Source organism: Ceratotherium simum, chromosome 2, assembly GCF_057802395.1.
Source record: "Ceratotherium simum simum isolate JZ-2026a chromosome 2, ASM5780239v1, whole genome shotgun sequence".
NCBI classification, from domain to species: Eukaryota; Metazoa; Chordata; class Mammalia; order Perissodactyla; family Rhinocerotidae; genus Ceratotherium; species Ceratotherium simum.
The window spans coordinates 52,843,034-52,870,897 of NC_141901.1; the positions used below are offsets into that span (position 1 = coordinate 52,843,034).

The window sequence follows — 27,864 nt, forward strand, 5'->3', positions numbered from 1 at the left end:
AGCCCCAGCACAGTTGGCTATAAGTTCTAATACCACATGTGTGTTGCAGTATTTCTTTTAAGTGAGTAGGCCCCCAGTGTGGCAGGTTGTTAGGCTCAGGGCCTTACAATTGCTGTAAACCTCTAGCCTATTAGGTCTCTTGTCAGCTCTCTGAGGATTGCAGCTGGGTGGGGCTGGCCTGAGGCACAGGAGCACCCAATTGTTTCAGGCTTTGGAAGGTGGGGCAAACCTCCTATGTGGGTCTTTGAGAAGCACAAGTCTTCTGCAGCTGACAAGCCCTGTTGCCCACAGGTCCACACACACAGTCAACACAGTCCTGGCTTGTGTGAGCGCCCCGACCTCCCCAAGCGGACCCAGTCTCTCCACAGCGGGAGCCCCACACACTCCGCCACCACCCCACACTCTCCACCCGCTCCTTGTGCACACCCTGCCCCGCTCAAGTCAGCTCAGTTGCGAGGCTGCAGAGAATCCAGTCACCAATCTATGCAGGCCCACACGTTGCCTGAGGGCTTGTTGTTGGGTGGGGCCAGTCTCTAGGGTGGGCTGCCTGCCCTGGCTGAGCTGGATTAAATCGGTGCTCTAGCGGGTGGAGCAGACCCTGGGCTAGCAGGTCTCAGGGAGAACTCCAATGGCGTCTGTGTCAGCACACTCACACCAGGCCACAACAATGGCCGCCGCCAATGTCCCAGTCCCTGGAGAGGTCTCACCCCTCACCGAGATGCACTCAGGACCTATTAGGTGAGTCTCTTGTCACCGAAGCACTGTGTACCTTTCTTTCTGGTGATTTTAGGATGCTTTCTGGAACGGGTGAGTTTGTGCGCGGGCCCTTTAAGAGCCAGTTTTAGTTTCTTTGTGAACTGGGTTTTCTGGGGGTGCTACCCAATGCTTTAGTAGCAGGCAAAGTCAGATATTATGCCACTGGTGTCGATTGTGCTGGGTCCACAAAATGCCCACAGCGGGGGCGCTCCCCCGGCTCAGGACCCCGTGCCTCCAGGGAGGCTGCGTACCTGTGAGCTGCTCCCGGCGGCCGTGACGCTGGCGGCTTGTGAAGGCGGCGTTTTTCCTCTCCAGAAGGGAGTCTCTGCCTCTTCTACCCCAGTTAGGATTGTCCGTTGTTGCAGGAGTTCCTCTTATCCACTTTTCACTTCTGTGTCAGGGGTAATTTTTCCACGAGTAGTTGTAAATTGCCTGTGTCCACGAGAGGAGGTGAGTTCAGAGTCTGCCTACGCCGCCATCTTGACTCCTAAAGTCCCCTATTATTATTGTGTTACTGTCTATTTCTCTTTTTATGTCTGTTAATAATTGCTTTATATATTTAGGTGCTCCTACGTTGGGTGCATAGATATTTACAAGTAATTGCTTTATATATTTAGGTGCTCCTACGTTGGGTGCATAGATATTTACAAGTGTTATAACCTCTTGTTGGATTGTTCCTTTGATCATTATGTAATGCCATTCTTTGTCTCTTTTTACAGTTTTGGCTTTAAAGTCTATTTTGTCTGATATGAGTATTGGTACTCCAGCTTTCTTTTCATTGCCATTTGCGTGGAATATCTTTTTCCATCCATTCACTTTCAGTTTGTGAGTGTCTTTAGGTCTGAAGTGTGTCTCTTGTATGCAGCATATATATGAGTCTTGTTTTTTTATCCAATCAGCCACCCTATGCTTTTTAATTGGAGCATTTAGTCCATTGACATTTAAAGTAGCTATTGATAAGTACGTACTTACTGCCATTTTTTAACTTTTTTTTTCTCAGTGTTTTAGTAGTCCTCCATACAGTATTGATGGTCTCTTTAGTTTGACCTCTGTCTGAAAGCTCAACTCTTTCCCTTCCTCCCTCATATTATGTTTTGATATCATATCTAACCTCTTTTTATGCAATTGTATCCATTACCCTCTTATCGTGCAAATAGATAACTTTTCCTATTTGTGGTCTTCTCTTTTCCCCTTAAATCAGTCCCTTTAACATTTCTTGTAGCACTGGTTTCTTGGTGACAAGCTCCTTTAATTTTTGCTTTTCTGGGAAACTTTTGATCTCTCCTTCCATTCTGAATGATAACCTTGCTGGGTAGAGTATTCTTGGCTGTAAGTTTTTTCCTTTTAGCACTTTAAATATATCGTGCCACTCTCTTCTAGCTTGTAAGGTTTCTGCTGAGAAGTCAGCTGAGAGCCTCATGGGGTTTCCTTTGTATGTAACTTGTCTTTCTCTTGTGGCTTTTAGGATTCTCTCTTTATCTTTAATTCAGGACATTTTGATTATGATGTGTCTTGGTGTGGGCCTCTTTGGGTTTATCTTGTTTGGGGCTCTCTGTGATTCCTGTACCTGGATGTCTGTTTCCTTCCTTAGGTTAGGGAAGTTTTCATCTATTATTTCTTGAAATAGATTCTCTACCCCTTTGTCTCGCTCTTCTCCTTCTGGGACACCTATAACACGGATGTTATTGTGCTTGATGTTGTCCCAGAGGTCCCTTAGACTGTCCTCACTCTTTTTAATTCTTTTCTCTTTTACCTGTTCAGCTTGGGTAATTTCTTCTAGTCTTTCCTCCAGCTCGCAGATCGATTCTTCTGTATCCTCTACTCTGCTTTTGAGTCCCTCTAGTGAATTTTTCATTTCCAGTATTGTATTCTTCATTTCTGATTGGTTCTTTTTTATATCTTCCATTTCTTTGTTGACATTCTCACTGAGTTCATCTATTCTTCTCCCCAGATCAGTGAGCATCCTTAACACTCTTAGTTTGAACTCTCTGTCGGGTAGGTTGCTCATTTCTGTTTCATTTAGTTCCTTTTCTTGTGTTTTGTCCTGTTCCCTTACTTGGAATATATTCCTTTGCCTTCTCATTTTGCCTCTTTCCCTGTGCTTGTGTCTGTATATTAGGTAGGTCAGCTACGTCTCCTGCTCTTGGATAGGTGACCTTACATAACTGGTGCCTTAGGAGGCCTGCCGTGTGCTTCCCTCAGTTCTCAATGTTCCAGGAGTGACCCCTATGTGGGCTACGTGTGTCCTTCTGTTGTGGCCTATTTGCTCTCCCTGTAGGCGCCCAGGGAGGCTGAGTTATGCTCCTGGCCCAGCTGTTGTAATGCTCAGCTTCTTATAGTTGTTGTGGGCCCTTCAGTCTCTTTATCAGGTGTGGGGATCCCCAGCACAGTTGGCTGCAAGTTCTAATACCACATTTGTGTTGCAATATTTCTTTTAAGTGAGTAGGCTCCCAGTGTGGCAGGTTGTTAGGCTCAGGGGCTTACAATTGCTATAAGCCTCCAGCCTTTACGTCTCTTGTCATCTCTCTGAGGATTGCAGCTGGGTTGGGTTGGCCTCAGGCACGGGAGCAACCAATTGTTTCAGGCTTTGGAAGGCGGGGCAAACCCCCTATGTGGGTCTTTGAGAAGCACAAGTCTTCTGCAGCTGACAAGCCCCACCGCCCACAGGTCCACACACACAGTCAACACAACTCTGCCCCATGTGTGTGCGCCCCAACCTCCTGAAGCGGACCCAGTCTCTCCACGGCGGGAGCCCCCACACACTCCACCACCACCCCACACTTTCCACCCGCTCTTTGTGCTCACCCTGCCCCACTGAAGTGGGCTCTGTTGCCAGGCTGCAGAGAATCCAGTCACCAATCTATGCAGGCCAACAAGTTGCCTGAGGGGTTGTTGTTGGGTGGGGCCAGTCCCTAGGGTGGGCTGCCTGCCCTGGCTGAGCTGGATTAAATTGGTGCTCTAGTGGGTGGGGCAGACCCTGGGCTAGCACACCTCAGGGAGAACTCCAATGGTGTCTGTGTCAGCACACCCACACCAGGTCACAACAATGGCCGCCGCCAACGTCCCAGTCCCTGGGGAGGTCTCACCTCTCACTGCGATGCACTCAGAGCCAATCAGGTGAGTCTCTTTTCCCCAAAGGGCTGTGCACCTTTCTTTCTGGTGATTTTAGGTTGCTTTCTGAAATGGGTGAGTTTGTGCATGGGCCCTTTAAGAGCCAGTTTTAATTTCTTTGTGAACCAGCTTTTCTGGGGGTACTCCCCAATGTTTTAGTAGCAGGCAAAGTCGGATATTATGCCACTTGTCTCGATTGTGCTGGGTCCACAAAATGCCTACAGCGGGAGCACTCCCAGCTCAGGGCCCCACTCCTTCAGGGAGGGCTGCGGACCTTTGGGCTGCTCCCAGGTGGCTGTGAAGTGCTGCAGCTTGTGAAGGCAGCTTTTTTTCTCTCCAGAAGGGAGTTTCTGCCTCTTTCACCTCGATTAGGATTGTCCTTTGTTGCAGGAGTTCCTCTTATCCAGTTTTCAGTTCTCTCTCAGGGGTAATTTTTCCACGAGTAGTTGTAAATTGGCTGTGTCCGCGGGAGGAGGTGAGTTCAGAGTTTGCTTACGCTGCCATCTTGACTTCTCTCTGTTGCTTGATTTTTAAATGTTCCAGTATGCCCAGGCTCAGTACTGACTCCTTTCTCTACCATAACTACACAGTTACTATCTGTAAAGAGAGTGCATTCAGTCCTGTACTTTAAATGGCATGCATACGCCAATGATTACTAAATACTGACCCTTCTGGAGAACTTCAGATTCATTTGTCCAATGACCTACTCAACATCTCCACTTAGATATCTAAGAAATCTCAAATATTACATAGCCCAAAACAGAACTTCAAAATCCAACCTTGCACCTTCTCTTTCCCTCATCTCATCCTTATCTCCTGCAAATCTACCAGCCAATCTTTTTGGTTCCACTATCAAAATACATCCAAAATATGACCTCTGAGTCCCACATCCTTGCCCAGTCTAGTGTTGCTAATATTTGCTCTTTTTACAGGCAGTATTTGGCTAAGGCCACCTCAGCCCATGCGTCTTCTGGAGCCTATGGCCTGCAGATATACTGAGGTACTCACTTTTGCTTCAAAGTTTATACACCATTCACTTAAGACCCAGAACTTGTAACCTATTTCTCCAAAAATGGTAATTCATGTGAAAACAAGGCTACAATAGGCTACAATGACCCACCAAGTAAAAATTCCTATGGGGCTACTGTCCAGAATAGCACCACCAAAGCCACATCAGAGGTTCAATGTTAGTATGTTATATAGTTTCCCTAAATTCCTCTCTATTTCCTACTCAAAGTATCCAGGCTACTCATCAAAATATTAGAATTTGCTAATACTCTCCTAAATTAAACTTATTCCCTCACTAGAGAACCTTAGTTCTCTAGAACCCCTTCCACCTGCAGGGGCAAAACATGCCCTGTAAAACACACAGCACGGAGCAAATCACATGCCCTCTGCAGGAGGCTCCACACCCAAAACAAAAGAGGAGGTTGGGTCCCATATGTCCAATTTATCCTAAACCCATCAATCAGATTAAGTCACTCCTTCAAAGAGTGACCAAAGGGCAGAAAGAGTTGCCTACCAGTCTAAAAATGGGCTACGACAAAATGCTTCTTCCTATAATAACCTCTAAACTGCATCCGATTTTTAAAAAGGCATTAATAATTATATAATTAGCTTACAAATTTTTCATAATAATCAAATTATAAATTTTACAGTTGTTAATACCACTTAAAATTATTTTTATGAGTTTGTTCTGTTGGGATTTTTTTTAAAATTTATTTTGGTGAGATTACCACAAATGAGTACACTCATCTCTGAATTTAGAATAATAAATTGTTTTTCTTACTCTGGTGCTTTTTAGGAGTTGTTTAGAAGTAAAAACAATAGCATTCGTCTTAAGTTTTATTCTGGACTTGGTTGTCAGAACTGACTCTCCAGAGCTCAAAGCAGAAGAGTCAATTATAGGCTACTATAACAATGTGCTTTTAGGAAATTTCATGATTTTTTAATTTCTAATATTTGATTCTATTTTTAAATCATGTACTAAACATTTTAGTTCTGAAATTTTACTTATTGTAAGAATCATCAGTATGGTATATATAAGTTTTTCTTAAATATTTATTAATATTTTATTTAATCAACAAATACTGAGAACATACCATGGGCCAGGTATTATTCTAGGCACTCAGGATGCATCAATAAACAAAGCAGACAAAAGTCCCTGTCTTTGTGAAGTTTATTCTGGTGAGGGAAGACAATGAATAATAAACATACTAAATAAAGTATATAGTATGCTAGAAGATAGTATGTGCTACGGGGAGAAAAAGAACAGTGTAAGGGGAATCAGAAGTGCTGGAGGGAAGTGGAAGTTTCCAAGACAGGAGCATGCCCAGCATGTTCAAAGAACAGCTGAAGCAATCTTTCAAAACTTAGCCTTAACTAACTCATCTTGTTTTAATTAAAAGCAATGAGGAACAATATTTGAAAATTTAAAGAGTGTAAACTGATTGTGACAGACCGGGTAGTTAGTTGTTCACTTCACACTTTTCCCTGACCTCCTGAGACAGAACTAGAAATCAGTCTGTCTTCAAGTTAGGTGTGGCCATATGATTTGGTTCCAGAAAGTGGAATGTGCGTGGAGCGATGTACATCTATTTCAGACCTCAGTCATTAAAAACTTCCCACATGGATCCTCCATGGTGTTTCTGTTTTTGCAGCAACCTTGGATGCCAGTTGTTGAAAATGGCAGAACTAAAAGCTGAAAGGAGCCAGGGTTCCTGAATCACTGCCTGGAGGAAAGCTGCTCACTAAATAGGAACATTTATATTGGACTTTTGATGAGTGAGAAGTTGATGAATGGTTAGCCAGAGAAGCTAGTGTTACCTTAACTAATAGTCTTGTTTTATTTTAAAATGTTTGAAAATATATAGCTTCAAATGTAAAATATTATGCTATCAAGACTAATAATCCTCCAAAACATAGTTGCTCAGGAGAATAATTATAAAGTTTCAATTAAGAGATCAGAAGCTAGAAATCCTAAGACCATATCGTTATCAGAATATAATCATAGGTATATAAATTGAAGGGGGAACATAATTTCTGCAATGTTATAGCATTTCCACTTTTTCTTGGCTAATCTTTCCTACAAACACAATTCCCCACCATGAGGGAATTCAAATTCTACTACATCAAAATTGTTATAGACAACTCTAAAATTATTTTTATTCACTTCTCAGTTGCTTTTATAAAGTCCATTCACTTTCCTACTTTATTAGATGAGTCTTTCATACCTACTCTTCTCTCCAAAACCTCCAACACTTTCTCCTCCATCCTCATTCTCAGTAGGTGATCTTAATTCTTACTTCACTTGGAAAATTGATGCTATGAAGCCAAAACTTCTACAAACTCCCATCCATTTACCATCATCTTGTGCCATATACTCTTCTTTTTCTCCTGTTTCTATGGTAGAACTGCCTATTCTCCTAGCTAAGGCCCAGCACTTTGATTTTCCACTAGATTCCATCCCTCGTGTCTATTACACGACATTCTACAAAAAAATCTTCCCTTTTTCTCCTGCATAATCATTTCCCCCCTATTCTGAATCTTTCCCTAATTATTTAAACCTGCTATAATTCTTACATCTTTAAAAAAAGAATCTTCTCTTGACACATTTCTATTTCTAGCAACTGCCTCATTTATCTTCTTCCCTTTAAAGTATAACTTCTTGAGTTTCTTACTCTTGATGGAGATTGCTCTCTCTCTCCTCCCATTCTCTCCTTAATTGCACCCTCCAATCAAACTCCACTTCACTGAAAATGCCATTGTTATGATCACGAAAGACCTCCACATTAATAACACATTAATCAATTTTACTTTACCTCTGAGCAGTATTTAACACAATTTATCACTCCCTCTTTGAAATACTTGCCTCCTTGACTTTTATCACTCTGGCTAATCCTTTGATGGTTCCTTCTCATCTCTATGACCTCTCCTCTTTTCTAGGTACAGTCACTCCCGTGATTATACATGTTCTCATCTAGCCTGATAGCTCTAAATTTGCTGTTGAGTTCCAAATTTATATCACTACCCTCGACTCGTCTCTAAGCCTACTTACCACCTCTATTTGAATGTCTAACAGGCATTTCAAACCTAACATGTCCAGAACTACATCGCTCAGGCCAAAAATATTGAAGTTATCCTTAGCCCTTTCTCTTTCTTACCACTTCCCACGTCTAATTTTCAAAACAGATCCAGAAGTTGACCACTTTACTCCTCTACTGCTCTCACCCTTGATCAAGCCACTACCATCTCTCATATGCATTATTAAAATAACCTCGTTTTCTCTGTTTTAGCCTTTTGTCCCCTTTTCAAAATCTGTTCTCAATATAGAAGTCAGAAAGATCCTTACATTAAAACATGAGTCAAATCATGGCTCTTCTTGGCGCAAAAATATCTATTGATTTCACATCTTATGCAGAACAAAAGCCAAAGTTCTTACAGTGGCGTACAAGTGCTACATAATCTGTCCACCCAAACTCCCTATCCTGTTAAATATCAGGCCTTTTCTCCTTCTTCTCTCTCTTTTGCTATCTTCCAGCCACATTGGGCTCCTTGTTACATCCCAGATGCACGAGGCACACCTCCACCTCTGGGCCTTTGTACTTCCTGTTCCTTTTGCCAGTAATGTTCTCCCCCAGATAACTACAGGTTTACTTGTTACTCATTGGATCTTCAAATGTCATTTCAGTGAAGTCCACCCTACATCAAATTTCAATCCCCTTCATAGTCCCGAATGTTCTTCCCTGTTTTATTTCTTCTTAGCAATTATCATTAACTAATATACTATATGTTTTGCTTACTTATTTTGTTTATTGTCTATTTCCTTCACTAAAATGTAAGCTCTAGAAGAACAGAGGGTTTATTTTTCTGTTTTGTTCACTGTTATATCCCCAGTATCTAGAACTGTGCTTGAATCTTAGACATTCAATAAATATTTGCTTAATAAATGTTGAATAAATAAAGTATCTTAGGAAGTCATACTGGCATAGTCTTTTTTTCCTGCAATGAAAAGCCATCTGTCAATTTTATAAATAGATAAATCAAAGCTGCTTCAGAACTGTGAAACAACTAAAATGGCCTCAAGATTTGAAAAATGAACATTATTAAATTATAATGATTAGCTGTTCAAATGAACCTCACAGAATCAATGAGAAGCAATTATTTGCATCCAAAATATTTTAATAATAAAGAATAAAGAGTAAATCTCAATATTTTCCCAGCATTCAATGGCTAACTTCACAAATTTGAAAACTTAGCCAAAACAGTTTTCATGAATACAAGAAAAGGTAAAAACAAAATATAATCTAATTATCTGAACACAATTAGAAGTTTTCAGTTAACATGTGGTTATTTCACATTTAGGCCAAAATACAAAAATATAAAGAAACATATTTATGCAAATATCAAAAGTCTCAATTTCAGAAAAAGTTTGGCTCTTCAGAAAATATTAAAAAATTAACTATAAATGATGTTGTTATACTCCTTAATCACATTGATTTGCTGAAATTAAACAAATAGCTTTTCTGCCTCCTTTAGCTTTTTTTTCCTATCCATTTTAGCAATTACAGCCCAACGATCCTCCCGCATTTTCCTCATAGCTCCAAACTTCATCGTAGATCCAGGGGTTGTTAGAGACGAAGGGGTCTGAATACAAAATAAAATAAAATAATAATATATTTAATTAAAAAATAATAAATTCCAGCTTTTGAAGTTGGCTTTCTGAAATAAAATTTAAAAGCTACCTTTTTTGCTGTTCTGACACAAAGATGAGAAGTTGGTGGATTATCATTCTTGTATAGTTTTTTCAATGTCTCTTCCTCTGAAACCATGCTCTTAAAGAGAAATACAAAAATATAATTTGGGGACTGCCATCATTAATATTATATTACTAAAATTTTGTCTACATAACCACACATGAGGGGGTGGGGAAGGAAGAGGAAGAAAGGAGGAGAAAGGAGGGAGGAGAGAGGACAAAGGAGAAAGAAGAAAGAAGGAAGACTGAAGAAAGAAGACGATGACAAAATAAATCCTCAATCTGCCCAACAAGGACCTATATTTTGATTCTACTAACTATATTCCTAAAAGGTTATGTGAAATACAAAATTGTATGAATAGTATTTTTCTACTGATTTCTATTTTACTTTCAGAGCCTTCTTACCCTTTCCCCCAGTCTACTTACTCAAACTCACACTTAGACCTTACAAAAAGCATTTATAATCCTATAAAAATTATAATATTGTCAATTATCAATTTATAAGCATTGTAATTCTCCCAAACAATAATAGCTAACACTTACTTAGTACTTTATGTCAGGCACTGTTTTAGGCACTTTGCATATTTTAATTAGTTTTAATTCTCACAACAATTTTATGAAGTAAGTATACTATTATTATCCCCATTTTAAAGATGAAGAACTGAGAGACACAAATATTAAGTAACTTGCCCAAGATTATATAGCTAGTAAGAGGTGGAACCAGGATTCAAATCCAGGTAGGCTGGCTCCAGAATCTATTCTCTTAATGAATATGCTACACAAATTTAGTCAGGTAAGCCATCAGTTCACATTATCTTTTCCCGTTCATTAAAGTCACATTTAACAAAAACTTCAGAGACTTCATGGATGAAAATATTCAAATAGATTTTTATGAATTCTAAGATTTCAGTAGAATTCAATAAGTCATAAAGAGCGGCCTTTTCAGATATACTCAGAACCAGTATCGACCAACTGACCAGCTTAGAAAAGAGAAATTACTTTAAAAACCATGCTGTAAACTATTAAAATTTTACTTAGTGCACAATAACTGATTATTCATTAATAGGAATAATTCATTAATAATGAATAATTCATGATTATTCATTAATGACTGCCCATATAAAAATAATAACTAATAAATTAATCCAACTTAAAACAATAAAACTTTATCTGTCCTTTTGACTCTGTAGCATTCATCTTGTCATGTTCTTATTGGCCGTTTTTTTTTTTTTTTTTTTTTTGTGAGGAAGATCAGCCCTGAGCTAACATCCGTGCTAATCCTCCTCTTTTTGCTGAGGAAGACCGGCTCTGACCTAACATCTATTGCCAATCCTCCTCCTCTTTTTTCCCCAAAGCCCCAGTAGATAGTTGTATGTCATAGTTGCACATCCTTCTAGTTGCTGTATGTGGGATGCGGCCTCAGCATGGCCGGACAAGCGGTGCCTCGGTGTGCACCCGGGATCCGAACCCGGGCCGCCAGCAGTGGAGTGCACGCACCTAACCGCTAAGCCACGGGGCTGGCCCGCTTATTGGCCATTTGTGTATCTTCTTTGGAGAAATGTCTATTCAAGTCCTTTGCCCACCTTTGAATTGGGTTATTTTTTGTGATTGAGTTAGGGGAATTCCTTATGTATTCAGGATATTAATCCCTTGACAGATATATGACTTGCAAATATTTTCTTCCATTCTTTAGTTTGTCTATTCACTTTCTTAATAGTGTTCTTTGATGCACAAAAGTTCTTAATTTTGATGAAGTCCAATTTATCTATCTTTTTCTTTTCTTGCCTGTGCTTTTGGTGTCATATCCATGAAGTCCTTGCCAAATTCAACATCACGAAGATTTCCCCTATGTTTTCTTCTAAGAGTTTCATAGTTTTAGCCATTAAGTTTAGGCCTTTGATCCATTTTGAGTCCATTTTCATATACGGTGTAAGGTAAGAGTCCAACTTCATTCTTTTGCATGTGGATATCCAGTTTTCCTAGCACCATTCATTGAAAAAACTGTCCTTTCCCCATTGAATGGTCTTGGTACTCTGGTCAAAAATCAATTGACTATATATATGAGGATTTTTCTTGGATCTCTATTTTATTCCATTGGTCTATATATCTGTCCTTATGCCCGTACCATATGTACTGTTTTAATTACTAGCTTTGTAGTAAGTTTCAAAGTCAAGAACTGTGAGTCCTCCAACATTACCCTTCTTTTTCAAGATTGTTTTAGCTATTTGGGGTCTCTTGAATGCTACATGAATTTGAGTATCAGATTTTCCATTTCTGCCAAAAAGGCTGTTGGAATTTCGATAGGGATTTTTTTGAATCCGTAGACTGCTTTGGGCAGTACTGACATCTTAACAATCTTAAAGTCTTCCTGTCCACGAACACAGAATTTTTTTCCATTTCTTTAGGTCTTTTTAAATTTCTTTCAGCAATGTTTTCTAATTTTCAGTGTATAAGTCTTTCACTCTTTTGGTTATATTTATTCCTAAGTATTTAATTCTTTTAGATGCTACTGGAAATGGAATTATTTTCTTAATTTCCTTTTTGGATTATTCATTCTAGTGTATAGAAACATAACTAATTTTCATGTGTCAGTCTTATACCCTTCTATCTTGCTGAATTCATTTACCAGCTCTAGTAGCTCTCTTGTGGAGTCTTTGCAATTTTCCATGTATAGATAGGATCACGTCATTTGCAAATTAGAGATAGTTCTACCTCTTTTTTTCTATTTACATGCCTTTTATTTTTTTTTTTTCCTTTTCTTTCCTTTCTTTTCTCTCTCTCTTCTTTTCTGTTTTTGTCTAATAGCCTAACAGCTCTGGCTAGAACTTCCAGCACAAAATTGACTAGCAGTGGTGAAAGTGGGCATCCTTGTCTCAATCTTAGTGAAAGAGCTTTCAGTCCTTTTCCATTGAGTATGATGCTAGCTGCAGGTTTTAGTAAGTACCCTTTATCATGTTGAAGAATTGTCCCTCTATCCCTAGCTTTATGCGAGTTTTTATCATGAGAGGATATTGGATTTTGTCAAATGCTTTTTCTATATCAATTGAGATCATCGTGGGTTTTTTTTCCCCTTCGTTCTGTTAATGTGATGTATTACATTAATTTTCTTATATTGAACCACCCTGGCATTTCTTGGACAAATCTCACTTGGTCATGGTGAATAATTCTTTTAATGTGCTATTTATTGGATTCGACTTGCTTCGTTGAGGATTTTTGCACCTACATTCATAAACGATAATGCTCTGAAACTTTCTCTTTTTGTGATGTCTTTATCTGGCTTTGGTATCAAGGTAATGCTGGCCTCATAGAATGAATTACAAAGTATTCTCTCTTCAATTTTTTTGGAAGAGTTTGAGAAGGATTGGTGTTAAGTCTTTAAATGTTTGGTATAATCCATCAATGATGCCATCTGGTCTAAGACTTTTCCTTGTTGGAAGGTTTTTGATTACTAATTCAAACTCTTGCTATGGGTCTGTTGAAATTTCCTATTCCTTCTTGAGTCAGTTTAGGTAATTTGTGTGTTTCAAGGAATTTTTCCATTTCTTCTAGGTTATCTAATTTGTTGGCATATAATTATTCACAGTATCTTCTTTTATCTATGAAATGTTGGTAATAATGTCCCCACTTTCATTTCTGATTTTAGTTATTTGCATCTTCTCTTTTTTTGTCAATGTAGCTAAAGGTTTGTCAATTTTATTGATCTTTTCAAAGAAACAAATTTTTATTTCATTGATTTTCTCTATTGTTTTCTATTGCTTACTTTGTTTATCTCCACAATAATCTTTATTATTTCCTTCCTTCTGCTACCTTGGCATCTAGTTTCCTCTTCTTTCTCTAGTTCCTTAAGGCATAAAGTTAGGTTATTGATTTTAGATCTTTCTTTTTTAATGTAGGAATTTATAGCTATACATTTCCCTCTGAGCATTGTTTTAGCTGTATCACATAAGTTTTGGTATATTGGGTTTCCATTTTCATTTATCTCTAAGTCTAATTTCCTTTGAAGTTTCTTCTCTGATCATTGGTTGGTTAAAAGTACACAAATTTCCACAATTTTGTGAATTTTCTATTTTCCTTCTCTTGTTGATTTCTAACTTCATCCCACTGTAGTCAGATGAAATATTTTGTATGATGTCTATCATTTTAAATCTATTGAGACTTGTTTTGTGACCTATATGGTCTATCCTGGAGAATGTCCCATGTGCACTTGAGAAGAATGTGTATTCTGTTGTTGAGTGTTGTGTATATGTTTATTAGATCTATTTTTCCTATTATGTTATTCCAGTCCTCTATTTCATCATTTATCTTCTGTCTGGTTGTTCTATCAATTACCCAATACCCCTGAAATTGGGGTATTGAAGTATCCAACTATTAATGTAGAACTTAACTACAATTAATTAGTATCCAACTATTAACGTAGAACTTTACAGAATTTCTCCCTTCAATTCTGTAAAGTTTTGCTTCACATATTTTGAGAGTGCTATTAGTTGTGTAAATGTCTAAAATGGTCTTATCTCCTTGCTGTACTGAACTTTTTATTAATATATAATGTCCTTCTTTGTCTCTTGTACTTTTTTATTTCAAGTCTATTTTATCAGATATTAGTATAGCCATTCCAGCTCCTTTTTGGTTACTATTTGCATGGAATATCTTTTTCCATCCTTTCACTTTCAATCAATTTGTGCCTTTAAATCCAACATGAGTCTCTTTTAGACTATACACACACACACACACATATATATATAGTTGGATCATTTTTAAAAATCTATTCTGCCAATCTATGTCTGTTAATTGAAACGTATAATCCATTTACATTTAAAGTAATTACTAATAAGTTAGGGACTAACTTCTGCCTATTTGTTATTTGTTTTCTATATGCATTATAAGTTGTTTTTATTTTGCCTTTGTCTCTTGTTTCCTCCATTACTGATTTCTTTTGTGTTTAGGTCATTTTTTTTTGTAGTGAAATGTTTTGATTCCCTTCTCATTTCCTTTTGTGTATATTCCTATAGGCATTTTTTGTGGTTACCACAGGGATTACATTTAACATCCTAATGCTGTTCTAATAACCTAATTTAAATTTATACCAATTTCATTTCAACAGTCGACAAAAATTTTGCTCTTGTACAACTCCATGCTCCCTTTTTGTTACTGATGTCACAAATCACATCTTTATATATTGTTTGTCCAGTAACACAGATTAATAATTTTTATGCTGTCTTTTAAATCATGTAGAAAATAAAAAGTGAAGTTATAAACCAAAATTACAATACTAGCTTTTATAATTTCCGATGTATTTAACTTTATCAGAGATCTTTTATTTCTTCACATAGCTTTGAGTTACTGTCTAGCATCCTTTCAACCTGAAAAAATCCCTTTAGCATTTCTGGAAAAGAAAGTCTCATGGTAACCCCCTCAGCTTTTGTTTACCTGGGAATGTCTTAATTTCTCCCCCATTTTTGAAGGACAGTTTTGCCAGATATCAGATCTCAGTTGATAATTTTGTTCTTCCAGCACTTTGAATATGTAAACCTACTGTCTTCTGGCCTCCAATGATAAATCAGCTGATAATCTTATTGAGGGTACCTTGTATGTGATGAGTTGATTCTCTCTTGCTGCTTTCAAGATTCTTTTTCTTTGTCTTTCAACAGTTTGATTATAACGTGTTTTAATGTGAGTCTATTTGAGGTTATCCTACTTAGAGTTCACTGAGCTTCTCAGATTTGTAGATTCATTTCTTTCATCAAAATTTGAGAAGTTTTCAGCCATTATTTCTTCAAATATTCTTTCTTCCCCTTTCTCTCTCTCTTTCCCTTCTGGATTCCCACAATGCATATATTGGTCTACTGATGGTGTTCCACAAGTCTCTGAGCTTCTGTTCACTTTCCTTCATTCTTTTTTCTTTCCTTTCCTCATATTCAATAATTTCAATTGTCCTATCTTCAAGTTCATCAATTCTGTCTTCTGCTTACTCAAAACTGTTTTTAATTCCTCTAATGAACTTTTCATTTCAGTTATTGTATTCAGTTGCAGGATCTCCTCTTAATTCTTTGTATAATTTCTACCTCTTTATTTATATTCTCATTTTATTCATACATCATATTTCTGTCTTTGTCCATGTCTTCCTTTAACTCTTGGAGCACGTTTAAGATAGTTGTTTTAAAGTCTTTGTCTAGTAAGCCCATCATCTGGGCTTCCTCAGGGACATTTTCTGCTATTTGTTTTGAATAGCTATACTTTCCTTTTCTTTGTGTATATGCCTTGCGATTTTTTGTTGTTGTTGTTGAAAACTAGACATTTGAATCTTATAATTCGATATATCTGCAAATCAGTTTCTTCCCCTTCCCCAGGGTTTGCTGTTTTTGTTTGTTTAGTTTTGTTTTGCTTTTTGTTTTATTGTTGAAAGTGTCTCTGTGCCAGGGATCAGCCTGAGGCAAAAATTTGAGATCTTATCAGGTTTTTTCTGAGCCTGTGTCTTTTCCTAGGTGTGTGTGATGGCTTTCTAAATATCCCATAAATGTGACTGCTTTTGAACGTTCTAATCCTTAAATGTCTGGCTCCCCAAAGGTAAAAAATGAAAATAAAAAAATAAATAAAGGAAGGAAAAAAAAAAAAAAAAAACATGCGCAGTTCATTTAAATCCCCTGGAAGATATTTCAGCCAGTGAGGGTTGAAATGATGGCAGCCAGTCTCTGTGCCTGCATGTCAGTGATCAGAAGCAGCAATCAGAAATCAGAACACTGAACCTTGATATTTGGAGGACAAGGTCCTTATTGCTTACCCTGACTCCAGCAAGATATGAGCACAGCTGTCTGCCACAGGTCTATGGGTTAGGTGACAGGTAGCCACCACCATGCTTAAGGCTTAAATTGACCAAAATTAACCGTAATTTACCAACTAAGTTTCCCACTGGAAGTTGCAAGCATTTAAATAGTCTCCAAAGTTCCAAAATGGTTACTTCAGACAGTTTCTCCCTGTGCAATTATTATCTAGGTGGAGAAATGGATTCCTGGCACTTCCTACTCCACGATCTTCTCTAAGGTCACTCTAGACAATCCATTTTCAAATCTTACTTTCTATAATAATTTGAATGTTCACCAAAATTTAATTGCAACAGCTAAGAAAATTACAAAAATAAGTAATAACTTCAAGTGATAATTATAACCAATAAAACCCATTGTGAAATGTCTTTTTAGACTAGTTTAAACAATTGTGTGCATTCATATAATAGTGTAGTATGTTTATCATGTTGCAAAGTTGTGAAAAATGAAATGAAATCGTGAGTCATTCTGAATCTCAGATCAGCTAAGAAACTAGCTTAAATTCACACTGCTAGAAAAACAATAGGGATTCTAACCCTGGAATGTCTAATTCCAGAGATCATGCTTTTTCTACTAATTCTCATTACATTTTTATATATCTGGACTTCAGTTTGAACTAGCAGGTATTACGTACAATGACTTACATAGGCTATGGAGCCAGACTGTCTGTGTTCAAATTTTGGCTCTATGCCTTACTAGGTTTCCTCATCTGCAAAATGGGAATTGCAACACTGTCTATATTTGTAGAACATGAAATTATTGTAAGAAATAATTAAAGTAATCTATGTAAAGTCTTTAGAACAGTGCCTGGTTCAGTTATAATCATTAAAATGTTAATCATTATCTATAAAACAATGAGGTACTAGACTACAGATAATAGAGATTCTATAAGTTAACCTAAATAATTAGAGTTTTAAGATTTCAACTACTCATTGTTCCAGAACAAATGAAAAGAGAGGGTCCCAAAGCAGTAAAAAGCTTGAAGGATTTCATAATTATGAGTGAAAATAATGAAACAAATGGCTTCAACTGAAATTTTGTAATTAAGATTCTTTTGGTATATTGCTCCATTTAGTGTGATGACATTTATCCATTTTTAAATTAAATGAATCTAAGTTTAATTATAATTATTATGTTTTTAGAAAATATTGGTATGCATGAATACACTCATGGGAGGGAGTAATTAGTGATATAAACTTCTAGGGGAAATATTCTCCTTAAACATGCCATCTGTAATACATTAACTCTTTAAGAATGATAGAAATGTTTATAGTTGTCAACCTATACCTGGATATAGATTTCAACCAATAAGTGGTGTAAAATAAAGGAATAAGTATATATGCCAAATCCAGAGGGGCCCTGAATAACAAATTTGGCTGCAATAAGGTTAAAAATATTCAGCTAACCTTTCTTTAAAAAACTTTTTAAAGGGAAAGAAAATGTGGTAAAAAACTCCTTTATAACACTGCTGGAAAACAAGACAGTTAATCATCTCATATGCCAACTATGTTATATCAAGTATTTCAAAATGCCATGTTTTCTGAAATTTAGAGAGATTGTTTGAACCCTAGTTTCTCTAAAATGCTGCAAAAGCATACAGTTCTTATTATAGTAGAGTTCCACTGTATTTCAGTATTGCAATGATAGCTAGTATGTGCATATATTACACATATACGTCAAGAAATAATGTAGAAAAATAATAAATAATGTAAATGCTGATTTGCAATATTTTTACCAAAAGATCAGTAGTTTCTGAACTATCCGAATTAACATCAAACTCAAAGACCATTTTTCTCTTTTTATTACTTTCTTCAATGGGTACATTCTTGTTTTCTCTTTGGTGAATTTTTAGTTTCGTTGGTGTCTTCACAGTATATGCCTATCCAAAAAGAAAAACAATATATTACCCCATCAAATAAAACATATTATTAATGAAGGCAAGTTGAATCTTCAGCAATCAATCTCTCTCCATTATTATTGGCATGTATATGAAGTAGGAATTTTGGATAAGAATTTAATTCAGAAGTTGTTGGTACTAAAACTCTTATAACTTTATTCAAGAAAATGTACAATAGTGGACTTTCTTTGTCCTTCCCTTCAACTTACTGAAGAAAATAATGGGTGGGTGGGAGAGAGAGAGAGACTCCAGCTTCAGCAATCGACAATATTAAGAAAAGAGGGAGTTTAATTTTTCTAGCCATGATTAAAGACCAAAGAACTGAGTGAGCTTTGCTCTATCTACAAAAATCCTTACTGATTTATGAGAAAATAGGTTCTTATTTTTTGTTGGTAAAGTAATTCACATTAGTCAATGTTTAGTATTCTATATTACCCTGTAAGATTTATAATTTTTAAAAAGTATCTTTAAAAAGTAAGGCCAGTGACATCAACCAAAACAGAAATTTTTGGAAATTAACCAAAAGCTTGCCAGAACCTGCAGAGTGTTTCTTTTTTTAAAAATGACTGAATCGGTCTTAGCAACATCTTTTCAAACACCACATCTGACCGGGCAAGAGAAACAATAGAAAAAATAAACAAATGGGACTACATCAAACTAAAAAGCTTCTGCACAGCAAAGGAAACCATCAACAAAACGAAAAGACAACCTAACAATTGGGAGAAGATATTTGCAAACCATACATCTGATAAGGGCTTAATCTCCAAAATATATAAAGAACTCATGCATCTCAACAACAACAAAACTAACAACCCAATTAAAAAATGGGCAAAAGACCTGAACAGACATTTCTCCAAAGAAGATATACAGATGGCCAACAGACACATGAAAAGATGTTCAAAATCACTAACTATCAGGGAAATGCAAATCAAAACTACAATGAGATATCACCTCACGCCCGTCAGAATGGCTATAATTAACAAGACAGGAAACAACATGTGTTGGAGAGGATGTGGAGAGAAGGGAACTCTCATACACTGCTGGTGGGAGTGCAAACTGGTGCAGCCACTATGGAAAACAGTATGGAGATTCCTCAAAAAAGCAAGGATAGAACTACCATATGATCCAGCTATTCCACTGTTGGGTATTTATCCAAAGAACTTGAAAACACCAATTTGCAAAGGTACATGCACCCCTGTGTTCATTGCAGCCTTATTCACAATAGCCAAGACTTGGAAGCAACCTAAGTGCCCATCAAGGGATGAATGGATAAAGAAGATGTGGTATATATACACAATGGAATACTACTCAGCCATAAGAAACGATGAAATCCAGCCATTTGTGACAACGTGGATGGACATTGAGGGTGTAATGCAAAGTGAAATAAGTCAGAGGGAGAAGGTCAAATACCGTATGATTTCCTTCATTAAGTAGTAGATAATAACAACAATAAACAAACACATAGGGACAGAGATTGGATTGGTGGTTACCAGAGGGGAAGGGGGGAGGGAGGAGGGTGAAAGGGATAATTCGGTACATATGTGTGGTGATGGGTTGTAATTAGTATTTTGGTGGTGAACATGATGTAGTACATGCAGAAATAGAAGTACAATGATGTACACCTGAAATTTTTACAATGTTATAAACCAATGTTACTGCAATAAACAAAAAAAAAAAAAAAAATGACTGAATCCCTGTAAGAACAGCAAGCTTTGTGGTGTCAGAAACCACGGAGTCTAAAAAGCTGTGGGTTGACATATTCAAAGTGCTTAAAGAAAACGAACTGTTACCAAATAATTCTATATCCAGCAAAACTATCCTTCAAAAATGAAGGAGAAATTAAGGGACCGGCCCCATGGCGTAGCGGTTAAGTGCACATGCTCTGCTGCTGGTGGCCTGGAGTTCGGATCCCAGGCACGCACCAACGCACTGCTTGTCAGGCCATGCTGTGGCAGCGTCCCACATAAAGTGGAGGAAGATTGGCATGCATGTTAGCCCAGGGCCAGTCTTCCTCAGCAAAAAGAGGAGGATTGGCATGGATGTTAGCTCAGGGCTGATCTTCCTCACCAAAAAAAAAAAAAAAAAAAAAAAAAAAAGGAGAAATTAATATATTCCTAGATAAACAAAAACTGACAGAATTTGTCCCTGCAGACATTCCCTACAGGAAACACTAAAGAGAGTCCTTCAGCTGAAATGAAAGGACCCTAGACTCAAATCCACATGAAGAAATAAAGAGGGCTGGTAAAGGAAACTGTATAGATAATTATAAGAGATAGTATAAATATATTTTTCCTTGTAACTTTTTCTATCTGATTTAAAACAGATATACAAAGCAATAATTATAATACTGTGGCAATGGACTTAAAATATAAAAATATGTGATTTGTATGACAGTGATAGCACAAAAGAAAGAGGCGGAATGAAGCTACATTGGGGAAAAGTTTTTGTATACCATTAAAATTACATTGGTATTAATTCAAACTAATTATTTTAAGTTAAGGTGTTAATTGTAATTATCAGGTAATCACTAAGAAAATAGTTTTAAAAGTACAGTGAAAAACAAGAGAATTAAAATGGTCTACTAGAAAATACCTAACACAAAAGAAGGCAGTAATAGAGGGAGGGATACAGGAACAAAAAGACATAAGACACATAGAAAACAAAGAACAAAATGGTAGATGTAAGTTCTACCTTATTAGTAACTACATTAAATGTAAGTCAATTAAACAGTTCAATCAAAATGCAGAGATTGTCAGAATGAATGATGGAAAAAAGCATGATCCAACTATAAGGCTGTCCACAAAAGACACATTTTAGATTCAATAACATGAATAGTTTGAAAGTAAAAGTTACATCAGGTAAATAGTAAGCAAAAGAGAGCTGGAGTGGCTATCCTAATATCAGACAAAATAGACTGTTACTAGAGACAAAAAGGACACTTTATAAGGGTAAAAGGATCAATCTATCAAGAAAAGATAACAGTTATAAGTATAGATAGCTCTGAAATACATGAATCAAAAACTGGGAAAAATAGATAATTCAACAATATAGTAGGAGACTTCCATACCCCCACTTTCAATAATGAACAACTAGACAGAAGATCAGCAAGGAAATATATTTGAACAACGCTATAAAACAACCAGATGGATATTTAGGAAACTCACAAATATGGGAATACAACATGCTTCTAAATAACCAATGGGTCAAAGAATAGACCATAAGGGAAATTAGACAGTACTTTTGAGAAGAATGAAAAGGAAAACACACCATACTTATGGGATACAGTGACGTCAGTGCTTAGAGAGAAATTTATAGCTGTAAATGCCTACATTAAAAATTAAGATCAAGGTTAGGGAGACATGACAGTTAAATGCAATGTGTAGCCTGGACTGGATCCTGGAAGAGAAAGAGGACATTAATGGAAAAACTATGAAATCCAAATAAAATCTGAAATTTAGTTAATAGTGATGTACTAATGTATGTTTCTTAGTTTTGACAAACGTACATGGTAATGTAAGATATTAACAATGGAAAAAACTGTGTGAGGGATATAAAAGAATTCTCTGTACTACCTTTGCACTTTTCCATAAATTTAAAATTAATTGCAAAACAAAAGTTTGGTTTTTTTTTAACAAGTAAAGTCACCACACCCACTAGAATGGCTAAAATCAAAAAGACTTAAAATACTCTGTGGTGGCAAGGATGTGGAGCAACTAGAACTCTCATTCACTGGTAGCTAGAGTATAAATTAGTACAATCATTTTTTTTAAAAATATGATTGGCAGTGTGATGGAATAAAAATATGTATTTGGCCTTTGTCCCTGGTTCCTGACACAGAATTTCTAAAACCCTTGTAATTTCCCAAGTGATAGGGGTGACAGGAGCATCTTTTGATGTAATATTTGGTCTTTGTCCCCAGTGATATGATAGGATAGTCTTTTGTTATTCATAGTGAGCTTCTTTCAACTGTACCTGAGTTTATACCAATGAAAGAACTGGTGGTAGGGGGCTCCTAGACAGCTTCAGGATGGTGGCTGGTCACCAAAAAGATCAAGGCATGATTAGAAGTTTGGAAACTTTTAGCCCCACATCTTGACCTCCTGAGAGGGATGAGGGGGTAGAGACTGAGTAAATCACCAATGGCCAATGATTTTAATCAATCATGCTGGGTAATTAAACCTTCATAAAAACCCCTAAATGACAGGGTTCAGAGAGCTTCCAAGTTGGTGAACACATGGAGGTGCTGGGAGGGTAGCACTCCCAGAGAGGGCGGCACTTCCAGAGAGGGCATGGAAGCTTTGGCCCCTTCCCCCATACCTTGCCCTATGCATCTTTCCCATTTGGCTGTTCCTGAGCTGCATCCTTTATAATAAACTGGTAACGGTAAGTAAAGCAATTTCCTGAGTTCTGTGCTTCATTCTAGCAAATTATTGAACCTGAGGAGGGGACTGAGGGAACTCTCAATTTATATCCAGTTGGTCAGTAGCACAGGCGGGAAGCCAGGACTATGATTGGCATCTGAAGTGAGAGTAGTTTTGTGAGATTGAGCCCTTAATCTGTGGGGTCTACACCAACTCCAGGTAGTTAATGTCAGAATTGAATCAAATTGTAAGACACTCAGTCGATGTCTGGAGAGTTGGTGAATTGGCAGGTGTAGGAAAAAAACCCCATACATTTTGTATCAGAGTAAAAACAACTCAGGCAGTATCTATTAAGATGGAACATATTATGCATAACCCTATAACCCAGTAATTTCACTTCTAGGGACAAACCCAACAAAAATGCATACATGTCAAGTGGTAGAATTTTTATAGCAACACTATTCATAAAAACCCAATCTGGAAACTACTCAAATGTCCATTAACAATGCAACAGATAAACAAACTGTGGTGCAGTAACACAATGGAATATTACATAGAAATAAAAATAAAGAATATTCAAGTTCAAGCAACAACATGGATGAATCTCACAAACATAATTTAAGTGGAAAAAGTTAAAAAAGAATATGATTCTATTCACAGAAAATGCAAAAACAAGTACATCTGATATTATAAGTTGGGATGGTGGCTGGCCTTGGGGGAGGGTCTAGTGACTGGAAGGAGTAACAAGAAGCTCTCTAAGGTGATAGTAATATTCTGTGTTTTAATCTGAATGTTGGATATCAATAAAAAGTTTTTTAAGTAAGGTCATTCTTTAATAGAGATCATTTCATATTATGAATAATATAGTAGTAAATACAACAAAATAATTTTATATAAAAGTCTCTCTAAACTGTAGTTTACTAATTTTCACAATTTCCATGAGGAGGATAATATTGTATATACAACAGGATATGAGTGGGGTGTTTCCTTTTGCTCTGGTTTGTCACCTGGAGCACAAAGCTGGGGGGAAAAGTGCTAGTAACCCACAGTCTAAAGAAAGCTAACTATAATTAAGGCCAGATACTTCTATAGGGCTTATTACAAAGTGGTAGAACCAGCCGTACCATCATGAAACACTTCCCGTCTTCCCAGTTATTTTAAGGAAACTGGAGGTGGGGAGGCATGAAATTTCAGCTTAGAGGTATAGAGACAGATTGAGATACTTCTTCCCGCAACTCCCAAGACAACTGAGGAGATAACTCTAACAGCAGCCTTATAAAGACTAGGGGTGCCTTCAAGAAGGGAGACTGGTATCTCATTTCCTAGCTGGATATAAACCTAGGCAGAAAATTTGTTTATCTGTCTCTGTGTCTGGCTGAGCAGAGTAAAAGGAAATTAGAGAGAGATGGATGGCACAGAACGCGGAGGGGGGTAACAACAGTAGAGCATTCTGCACTGCCATTTGGCATAGAAAGGTTGAATGAATTCCCCATGGATTAAGCAGTCATATGGAAAATAGCTAGATTGAGTCACCTTGCCAGTGGTACTTGCTCCACAAGGGTTGACTGCTAAGTAAAAGATTCCAGCAACGAAATGATGTGGAGTAAACACCAAAGGGAAGTAATTGGGGTGATACTGGAAAATGTCAAGTCAGAACCAGATTTCCCACATCAGGGACCTGTGCATTGGTGAATGCTAGAAAATTATGAAATCTGCCCAAGATGTCATTACACCGTGAACATGATAGGAAAAAAAAAAATGAAACCATTTAATGCTGGTATCACAAAAAATTGAAACTTTCAAGAAACTGGTTTTATATTTATGTGTGTGATACCAGATACAGCGTATATGATACCAGAACCTTCTTTTTGTGTGTGTGTGTGAGGAAGATCAGCCCTGAGCTAACATCTGCCAGTCCTCCTCTTTTTGCTGAGGAAGACTGGCCCTGGGCTAACATCCGTGCCCATCTTCCTCCACTTTATATGGGATGCCACCACAGCATGGCTTGACAAGCAGTGCGTTGGTGCACGCCCGGGATCTGAACCGGCGAACCCTGTGCCGCCGCAGCGGAGTGCGCCGCTTAACTGCTTGCACCACCAGGCCGGCCCCCAGAACCTTCTTTTTTAATTAAAAAAATTACTACTTTCTTAGAAATTTTAGCAACCAACCTTTGGTAATGGTGTAGATAAAGTACTTTTAGCCGATGTCCACAGATAATCTCTTTTATCTTTGGATTTTCCATGATCAGCTGATATGAAGTTTCGAGATACATTGTGTGAAGGAGCTGTTTTGGAATCATATTTCTGATAACTAGTTTCAGGTGTTTCAAATAAAGATGTCTGTGTTTTCTATATTGAACAACAAAGGTGAATAAAATTGACTTTAAATGTCATTTAAATTTAAATGTCATTTAAATTTACCCCCAAATTTATTACACATTAGATAACTTCGAGTAAATTACATTTATCTTCTCTGTCACTTTATTTTCCCATTTGAGATGAAAATGGTATCTGCCCCTCTCTATCTTCACAGAATTGCTGTAAAAACAAATAAGACATCTCAATTTTCTATCTGACCAAAAGCTGAAGATTCTCTAAAGAAAAATCTCTATTCCTGGTGGCAAAAAGCCTAATTTGTGGTTCATTCCAATAGCCTAAAAACCAGAGGGCAATTTATTCTCATTTCTAGTCATTCTCTTTTATGCTTTCATATTTCCTCTCTCTTATCTATAAAAACATCAGCCTTTTCCTATCCACCAGCCTCAACCCCCTTCAAAAAAAAAATTGGGAAGAAAAATTACAAAAGTAAAGAACTAGCAAAATTTTCAGGAAAAAAAATGAGAAAATGATTATTTGCTTCAATTCTGAAAATAAACAAATTGCAAATTTACTGTAAATACTTAGATATTATTTCAACTCAATTTCTTCAGTTCTCTTTCTCTCTACCTTTACATACTTCTTTCCTTCAGCACCTGACCTTCCTTTCTAGTAAAAGTTAGTAACAGTTGCTTTAGTGGAATCCTTCATGAAACCCATGCTCTTCACTTTCTATTTTACCACTTCCTTCAGTTGCCAACATCTCCAAGAATACAATCATGGCAATCACTCACAAGAAAGAATGGAGCACACACACACAAAAGGGCTACTCTTAAAAGGTTGGTGGTTGAATGTGCAGTGAGTTTAAATTAGGAGGGTACAGCGTGCAGAATTAAGAGGTGACCACGTGTGCTATAAAAAAACATTGGACTAGGAGTCAAGGAATATCCGGTTTTCTCTTGGATCTTTTACTGTCTTGCTGGGTGATTTTAAGTAAATCTCCAAATATCTCCAGGCTTAAATTTACCAATCTATATAATCAAGGAGCTAAATGAGATGATTTGTAGGTTTCTTGCCTAGTTCTAGTGATCTTAACTTCATAATCCTTTTTCCAGCAGGTATTTTGGTAGTATTTTTTCACAGAGTTGCATTTCTGTATCCTTTTTCATAAATACTTCTACATCATAGTTGATAACACAATTTTGATGCAAGCAAATTTTTTCTGCTCTCCGGATTTGTCAGGAGTTATCCTCAGACTCTCCAAAATGTACCTGCTTTCATGGACAAATTTGTCTCCTTCAAAAAGACTAAGAATGGCAACTACCCCACCTTGTGGCCATGTCTGGGAATTAACATTTCCCTGGTAGCCTGGTAGCCTAAAAGAAAATGCACCCCCATTCTAGAATACTGAAATAACGTTCTTCATAATACATCATGGAAATGTATTTCCCTACAAGTTACATTCTCTTCTGAATGTTACATCCCAGTTATGCATATATACAGACGATTCACAAATTTTTCTCTTGTATTGTTTAAACACATGGGGTTTCCTATGTGCCAACACGTACTATTTTAAATGCTTTACAAATATTAACTAACTTAATCCTCATAACAACTTTAGGAAATAGGTACTATTATTATTCCTCTATAGATGAGGAACGTGAGCAACCTCTGTGGGGACTTAGGAGGCTACATCACTATGTATAAAGAATATTTAATCATTTTAACTAAAACTTTCAATGAAAATTCTTCTGTAATAATCCTATATTACCAAATGGATAAGAAGCTGAGGGGTACCCCTTTTCCTCATACGTGGTGCTTCCTTCCATATGCAGGGAGCACCACTAGGGTAACATTCCTAACCTCTCTCTGCTTCCTTAGGGAGGAGCAAGGACTTAATGAGACTGGTGAATTTGGAAGGAGAAACTGGGTGCATATATAGTCCAGCCCCTCCTTACTCCTTCTCTTGGGTAGCAGACGAAGCACAAATCCTGCTCTGCTCCTTTATGCCATACGTTTTATAAGAGCAAGCCATCAAGTGGGTACACTTGTCCCAGTTCAGCTCTACCTATGACAAAGGAGGTAAATTTGTCTAATTTGGGATTTCATGATTAAGAAATCCTCTTGCCTTCAAATGTAAGCCACATTCTCCAATATCAGTTATCAATAATAAAGATATTATTTTGGTTTTCATCGTCTTTCTCAATTGGTCAGACTTCACTAAGGAAAGCAGGACGTCATTTATTTAGCCCTCTCAAAACCCATCATCTAAATATAAGCTTCAGAATTTTTAACGAAAATATTTTGCATCTAACGTTGAAAATTTCTCAAGAGAGAAACCCAGAAGTACCTAATTTAAGATAATACAAAACAAAAATTATAGAAGATTGAAATCTTCTCTAACTCCAGATGATAAATGCTTTGAAATTTCTAGCTAATGCTTATGAATTAATAAATAGCAAGAAACAATTTAGGAAATGAAATTGTGTGATATATTTTAAATGTTCTTTCTCAATTTATGAAAAAACATTTCTAAATAGATGTTAAAAAATGAATTGGTTATAAAGAAAAACTGAGAAGTATACAAAACTCTTACCTTGTCATTTTCTTTAAGAATAACTGTGTTTTCGTTTGCCTTTCTTTTGAGTTTTTCCTATTAAAAATGAATATCAAGTTCATAAAATGTAATCACTACTGTTATCACAAATGAATGTTCCTATTATCAAAATCTTTCCTAGGAAATATTAACGAAGAAAGAATACTGGCCTCCAAATCTTATAATAAAAAGAAAAAAGAAAAACAAATTAGTTCCTTTCACAGAGGTATGTTATTTGGTTTTGATTATCTCTTT

The 27,864-nt window shown here is 36.9% G+C and overlaps 1 protein-coding gene and 1 long non-coding RNA gene across 10 annotated transcripts in view; one reads left to right on the forward strand and one right to left on the reverse strand.

Moving 5' to 3' along the window:
• Positions 1-593: 593 nt before the first annotated feature.
• LOC147918012 (uncharacterized) lies at positions 594-27,833 on the forward strand. Of its 2 annotated transcripts, none has more exons than XR_015555540.1 (3): positions 594-738; positions 4,800-4,867; positions 27,752-27,833. It is a non-coding gene; the product is annotated as an uncharacterized LOC147918012 (long non-coding RNA). The 2 variants fall into 2 exon arrangements; XR_015555538.1 differs by lacking the exon at positions 27,752-27,833 and adding an exon at positions 6,528-8,925 and having other exon boundaries at positions 595-738.
• Positions 9,202-27,864, reverse strand: part of SYCP1 (synaptonemal complex protein 1) — a 120,271-nt gene continuing 101,608 nt past the window's right edge. For 5 of the 8 annotated variants that reach the window (XM_087444979.1, XM_087444988.1, XM_087444996.1 and 2 more), the window contains 5 exons: positions 27,610-27,666; positions 24,867-25,046; positions 18,176-18,319; positions 9,612-9,701; positions 9,203-9,513 (listed from right to left, as the gene is read on the reverse strand). In XM_087444979.1, the coding sequence (XP_087301105.1) occupies positions 9,376-9,513; positions 9,612-9,701; positions 18,176-18,319; positions 24,867-25,046; positions 27,610-27,666 (609 nt within the window). In that variant the 3' untranslated portion in view covers positions 9,203-9,375. Of the gene's footprint in view, positions 9,514-9,611; positions 9,702-18,175; positions 18,320-24,866; positions 25,047-27,609; positions 27,667-27,864 lie in introns of those variants that run through there. The other 3 variants (XM_087445005.1, XM_087445009.1, XM_087445024.1) reach the window with 3 other exon arrangements.